The 7,295-nt window shown below is 35.8% G+C and overlaps 1 protein-coding gene and 1 pseudogene across 1 annotated transcript; one reads left to right on the forward strand and one right to left on the reverse strand.

The window, feature by feature from the left end:
* The first annotated feature begins 37 nt into the window (after positions 1 to 37).
* LOC108368063 (putative nuclease HARBI1) lies at positions 38 to 2,575 on the forward strand (annotated as a pseudogene).
* A 128-nt stretch (positions 2,576 to 2,703) lies between these two features.
* Positions 2,704 to 3,752, reverse strand: LOC108368065 (uncharacterized). The gene is made up of 2 exons (XM_017622818.1): positions 3,508 to 3,752; positions 2,704 to 3,334 (listed from the first exon to the last, which is right to left on the reverse strand). Exons 1-2 carry the CDS (start codon positions 3,551 to 3,553, stop codon positions 2,814 to 2,816), a joined length of 567 nt encoding a protein of 188 aa, XP_017478307.1. The 5' UTR covers positions 3,554 to 3,752; the 3' UTR covers positions 2,704 to 2,813.
* Positions 3,753 to 7,295: the final 3,543 nt, after the last annotated feature.

A 7,295-nucleotide genomic window follows, 5' to 3' on the forward strand; every position in this document is an offset into this window, starting at 1 on the left:
AAAAAGGCTGCACTTATTCTGCCCTGTTTTAGCGCTGTCAAATTTTCATGTTCTTTTCTCAGCCTTTTCCCAGGGTATTGTGTTCTTTTCTCAGCAGTTTGCGCTCTGATTCGGCGAAAGTGCCGCCTTTTCTGCCCTCAAAAAAATTTGAGGGTGAGAGAGTTACGCTTGTAAAAATAAAAATATTTTTTTAATAAAAGAAAATGGAAGTGAGTAATTTAGTTTTAAGTTCTATAAATCAACTTGTAATGGAGCTGGCGGAGTCACCGTCGTCCTCATCTGAGGATGAAATGGATGCACTTGTGCTTGGAAGGGACTTTCAGCCTAGAGTGGAAGACTTCATAGGAAATGTGGTTGTTTTGTACTCTGATTCAGAGGTAAATAACGCTATTACAATAAAAAGTTTAATTTTTTTAACACATACATTTTACAGTTTAAGAAAAATTTCCGTATTAGTCGAGGACTTTATGAGTACCTGGTAGAAAGATACACCTCAAGTACGTGGTACACAGTAAGGAGTTATAAGGGAGGAAGACGGCAAACAACTGCGGAAACACATATACTTTCATTTCTATGGTAGGCTAAATGAAATAATTTAACAGAAAATGAATATATATAAATATTTTTTAATCAGGTTTGCTGCAAATAAAACTACTTTTAGGGAAGTTGGAAATCTTTTCGACATGTCACTTTCAACAAAGTTTTGAACTTCTTTGTAAAACACGTTGCCCCAGAAGCGATAAGGGTTCCAATCGAAACTGAAGAAAAAGAAGCAATCGCAAATGAATTCAAAAATGTACGTACACTTTCATAATCTACTTAACTTGCAGTATATATTTCTTTTTAATTCCAGATTGCTGGTTTTCCAAATGTCTTGGGCTGTATAGACGGCAGTTATATTTCGAGCAGAAAACCAAGACATAAAATACGCTCCACTTACGCGAACAGACACGATTGCGTGTCCATAACTTTGCAAGCCATTTGTGATGCAACGTTACGTTTTCTGGACGTATTTACAGGAGTTCCAAGCAAAATTCACGACTCAAGAGTCCTGAAACTGTCCTTCATTGGAAAGGAATTGCCAAATGTATGTACACCTAAATACTACTTGCTGGGTGATTCAGCATATCCCCTTAGAGAGTATTTGTTGACACCGTTCAGGGATTATGGTAACTTAAGCGAAGCGGAGAGGTTTTACAACACGAAATTTTGTCAAACTAGGGTAAAAATTGAAAATGCGTTTGGGGTGCTAAAATCCCGCTTTCGGCAACTAATGCGCTTAGACTTCCACAACGTGGAGTCGATGGCGAAGTTTGTAATAGCATGCTGCACCATTCATAACCTTTGTATTGATAGGAACGACTTTATTGCCCTTGATGCAACAAATTGCCAGACTGAATATATTTCCATTGAAAGAGGCGATAGGAGGGACTATTTGCTTACACAGCTGGGAGCCATAAAACGAAACGAACTGAAAGCCTATTTTTCCAACAACAAACAGATTAAGGGCCTCAATGTCTGGTTAACTCTAATCTGCGGTCTTCGACGTCTTCGACGTCTTCGACTCCATGCATGCAACAGGGAGTCGGTAACGTCGATAACTATGTTTAACCGGGGATAAGTGTTAACCAGACATTGAGTAACCGGCCCTAAACATATTAAAACGAATTCTTGTATTTTTTCAAAAATTTATTCAGGTAGTTCAAGTCTTTTCTTTCTGCGATCAAAATAATAGCATCTTAACATTTTGACCAGTTTTGACTATTTTTCTTTTGTTTATTTAATGTTTATTATTTGTTTATAAAAGTTTAGCTAGTTGTACAACAAACACCTTATAACTTCACACTCCAAACTTAGTACAAAATTTATAAAAATACGGCAGGATAAAGATTCTATGTAAAAAGTTTGAAATTTTCGTGAAACTTTACAGAACTTTTCTAATTTTTGTACGAAATTTGGAGTGCGAGGTCATATGGTGTTTGTTGTAGAACTGGCTAAACTTTTATAAACATTAAATAAACAAAAGAAAAATAGTCAAAACTGGTCAAAATGTTTAGGTGTTATTTTCTTACAGGCACTGTATATTCTAATATTTAAATATGTATCAAAGGTTTTTGTAAACAAATAAATAATTAAAAGTACTTCATAAAAACTAAAATATCACTTCAAGTCTATTAGTTAGTATTAAGTGCAATTAGGTACGTCTTCAGGTAACTTCCATTGCGTTCAGATTTCCTCTTCCTCTATTACATTTCCTTGAAGGAAGTTAGATATAAGTTCTTGAATATTGTTAAGAGCTTCCATTCTTTCTCTGTGACGCCGCTCGCGCGCCTCCTCTTTTTCTCTTGAAATACTTATTAACTTTTCCTGCACAGAAACCACTTTCCTCTTAGCAACATTTTTGCTTGTTGTTGGCACATCTACGCTTTTTGTTACTACCGCCTGGCTACTCATTTCAACTTCTGGTTCAATTGAGTCATCAATTACGGCTATGGTTTCGAGCTCTTGGGCGAACTCGATTCTCTGCCTCTTGGCTCCAGACGTATGGTTGTTTTCTACCGCTGNCTTGTTGTAGAACTGGCTAAACTTTTATAAACATTAAATAAACAAAAGAAAAATAGTCAAAACTGGTCAAAATGTTTAGGTGTTATTTTCTTACAGGCACTGTATATTCTAATATTTAAATATGTATCAAAGGTTTTTGTAAACAAATAAATAATTAAAAGTACTTCATAAAAACTAAAATATCACTTCAAGTCTATTAGTTAGTATTAAGTGCAATTAGGTACGTCTTCAGGTAACTTCCATTGCGTTCAGATTTCCTCTTCCTCTATTACATTTCCTTGAAGGAAGTTAGATATAAGTTCTTGAATATTGTTAAGAGCTTCCATTCTTTCTCTGTGACGCCGCTCGCGCGCCTCCTCTTTTTCTCTTGAAATACTTATTAACTTTTCCTGCACAGAAACCACTTTCCTCTTAGCAACATTTTTGCTTGTTGTTGGCACATCTACGCTTTTTGTTACTACCGCCTGGCTACTCATTTCAACTTCTGGTTCAATTGAGTCATCAATTACGGCTATGGTTTCGAGCTCTTGGGCGAACTCGATTCTCTGCCTCTTGGCTCCAGACGTATGGTTGTTTTCTACCGCTGCTTTCTTCCTGTTTATCAAAGTTTTATACCTATCCTCACATTGCTTTGCCGTTCTTCCTTCTATCTCTGTAGATATCCTCACCCACATTTCTTTTTTGTTACGCATGGCTTTCATCGGACCAATTTCAGGCAGGTAGCTCCTGTACTTATCGAGCAGAAGTCGTGTTTCACCTTCTGTCCACACTGCAATNCATTTCTTTTTTGTTACGCATGGCTTTCATCGGACCAATTTCAGGCAGGTAGCTCCTGTATTTATCGAGCAGAAGTCGCGTTTCACCTTCTGTCCACACTGCAATAACAACACATTTATTTTTATTCTTTGCAATGCGAAGAAATTGTGTGCTTTTTATACTTACTAATTATGCGCTTAATGCACAGGCTCTCATTTCTTTCCTCCTCCATTATAAATACTATTTCCTTTTATGTTTTAGTATAAATATTATTTCCACCGATCAATTCCAAAAAATAATAAACACACAAAGTACCAAACAGCTGATTTGTGACAGGGTAGCCTTTTATCTGTTTCATTCTCATATAAAGAACGCAGCATTTTCTCAGGTTTGAGGGCAGCACAAAGCAAGAGGTGCCATATAAAAGTTCGAAACTTTTTTTGAGAAAAGAAAACGCTATTTGAATAGCTTTAGTTGTGACTTAGAATAGTTTCGACTTAGTTGAGTACTAAATATGACTATGAATATGCGCCATTGTTTTCTTGAAGACGGCATGTTGATAATGTCGTTACGTGGACGACACACAATCAGTTTTGCCTTTCCTCACACATATTAGCTCTGATCCAATACTTTTCGTGAAAAATCCTGTAAAACTTTCAAACAGCAAAATTACTCTCTGAAGTGAGAGTAAAAAGTGAGTAACAACAAAAAGTACGGGAACAAAAAAAAAACACTTTTCCTGTAAAAATGTCAACCAGTGATTGCTTGACACTTTTCATGATTTTACCAGAAGAAAAAGTTCGGGTAAAATCTTGCAACTTCATTCTCTACACAACTCTCCAAAAGTCGGAGTACGGGAACACTTTTCCTGCAACTTCCTGCAAGTTCNCAACTTCTGGTTCAATTGAGTCATCAATTACGGCTATGGTTTCGAGCTCTTGGGCTCTCTGCCGCTTGGCTCCAGACGTATGGTTGTTTTCTACCGCTGCTTTCTTCCTGTTTATCAAAGTTTTATACCTATCCTCACATTGCTTTGCCGTTCTTCCTTCTATCTCTGTAGATATCCTCACCCACATTTCTTTTTTGTTACGCATGGCTTTCATCGGACCAATTTCAGGCAGGTAGCTCCTGTACTTATCGAGCAGAAGTCGCGTTTCACCTTCTGTCCACACTGCAATCACAACACATTTATTTTTATTATTTGCAATGCGAAGAAATTGTGTGCTATTTATACTTACTAATTATGCGCTTAATGCACAGGCTCTCATTTGTTTCCTCCTCCATTATAAATACTATTTCGTTTTATGTTTTAGTATAAATATTATTTCCACCGATCAATTCCAAAAAATAATAAACACACAAAGTACCAAACAGCTGATTTGTGACAGGGTAGCCTTTTATCTGTTTCATTCTCATATAAAGAACGCAGCATTTTCTCAGGTTTGAGGGCANGTACGGGAACACTTTTCCTGCAACTTCCTGCAAGTTCGTGTAAGATCCTGTAAGTTCATGGAGTACTGGATCAGAGCTATTGCTTGTCGAAAATCATCAAAATTTAGGGCCGGTTGTTCAATGTCTGGTTATCACTACCACTACACTATCGACGATTTCGACATCATGCATGTAACATGTGATCGATAGAGCAGTCTTTGTACTTAACCGGAGCTTCTACCTCCGATTTGTGCTAATCAGACATTGAACAACCGGCCCTTAAAGCCGTTACGAAGGCTGCATTCAATTTGAAAAGCAATTTCATTATGAACATGTCGTCTTCCTGAAAACAATGGCGCATATTCATATTCATATTTAGTACACAACTAAGTCGAAACTATTCTAAGTCACAACTAAAGCTATTCATAGTCGCCTTAGTTTCGACTTTTCTGGCTAAGTACCAACTTACAATTTAGTTTCGGCTGCAGCTGCAACTAAGTCGTAACTAGGAAGAAGTATTTTATCAAATTACGGGAAAACAGACGAAATATGTAAAAATTAAGTTCGTAGAGGGTGATTTTGATAATATTGAATAATCTCCCATTAAAATTTACAAAGATCGATCCATTTTAATCGGAAGATGAAATTAAATGCGTATTACAATTCGAATAAAGCTACATCACAATTTTATAATTGGAATAATTTATATAAATTCTCAAATAATAAGTCAGTTTCACCCTAGTTCTTTTAAAATAAATTTGTGCATAACATTTAGATATCTACTATTTGTATGTTTCACAGCATGCTTTCGATAAACATCGACTTCACATCACTGCGGTTGTTCTGGCTATTTCACACAATTAACAAGAAAATTATACCTTATTCTTTTGCATAATCATGCAATGAAAATAAAAATTACATAAACGGATGATCAAACTTGATATTNAAATTGCTTCACAAAATCCTGGTTGATCTGTCAAACAGTCACTTTACACACTTATTTACACCTTTTCGCAAAGGGGGCGTTCCCATAAAGGCCCGTCCACATAAAACTTTAGCGTTGCGTTGGCGTTGGCGTCGCTTCAACAGCTGACTATGAATACATGAATTTAAATGTCCACATAGCCAAAATTCGACAACGCTCACGCCAACACAAAGCAAAAAGATGGCCAACTCTCAACTTTTCGCGTGCGTCGCTCGTCAGTTGTTGCAAATGAATAAAATTGTGTGAAATATTTTTCCTTTTTGATCAAGTGCGGGCAAGAAATATCGTATTTAATGCAATTATTGATATGAAATATTAATTTATCTGTCGTTAGTATGTTAATCTAGTGTCCCAAGCATTCGCTGCCAAGCGTTCATTGTAGCAAGCATACTTTTGACGTGCGTTCTGTCAAACCAACGCCAACGCTAAAGCCAATGCGAAAGTTCAATGTGGACCGGCCTTAAAAGCAAATTAATTAATCATTCCATATTTTTTTCTTTTTTAACTGTAAAATAATAACAGGTTCTGTGCCAAATTTTTGCATTTGCACAAATTTTCTGATGAAGAAAATCGATGAATAAATACGAAATAATGAGCGGTCAAATGAAAATGCGCAAAGATTTTTTGTATGAAATATGAGCAGAAAACCGTGTTACTCAGGGTATACCTGACGTGGCGTATGAGATACTTTCTTTCCTACTCATTTTTGATACAAAAAATCTCTGCGTATTTTCATTTGACCACTCATTATTTCTTATTTATCCATCGATATTCTTCATTAGTAATTAGATTTTTTTTTGTGACAGAACAGGCTTAGGTACAAATGCAAAAATTTGGCACAGAATCTATAATTTTTTTAATTTTTCTTCTGTTAAAGTTAAATTATTTCATTAAAAAATAAAAAAAAAGCTGGTTAATTAATTTGTCACAAACTATAAGCCCTATCGGAAAGTGATGTATATTTACGGAGAATTTTATTAGCTTTCACTTTGCCGTATTTTATATCACGATTTTTAAATTGTTTCGTCAGATATACGTGATTAAAAGGAACCAATTTTTGCTTTAAGCTGAATAACGGTAAATTGAAAATATCTCGAAAACGTATCCATAGAAAAAAAATTAACTCGATTTTTAGAATCACCGAGCAATTCTACATCGGAATTGGATAGTGGCATCCATAGAACATTTTTGCTGTAAACCAGTGTTATTGGAGGATTTCTTTTTCGGGAGAAGTAAATTCCCGGTGAACAAACTCCCTGGGAGTGTTTAGAATTGGGCTGCTTATATTATTTCACTATCCCTGCCAGCCACGGCTCACCATTTTCCCCTGAAATTCAAGCGATTTACCAACACATTCACAACTTTTCAGTCATCTCACCCACAAGAAAGTTAGAAACATCGGAGTTTCAGCGTTTTAGCCACATTCTAAAGGTTAATATTGAGATTTTATATATGTTTATATAATTTAATTGATATTTTTGCTTGTTTACAGATTTGGCATTCACCATCAGCACCTTCAACGCCAGGAGCACCATTAGAAAACTGAGTTTATAAATTA

Source organism: Rhagoletis zephyria, unplaced genomic scaffold (genome assembly GCF_001687245.7).
Source record: "Rhagoletis zephyria isolate East Lansing unplaced genomic scaffold, Rhagoletis_zephyria_1.1 Rzeph_scaffold_02940, whole genome shotgun sequence".
Taxonomy (NCBI): Eukaryota; Metazoa; Arthropoda; class Insecta; order Diptera; family Tephritidae; genus Rhagoletis; species Rhagoletis zephyria.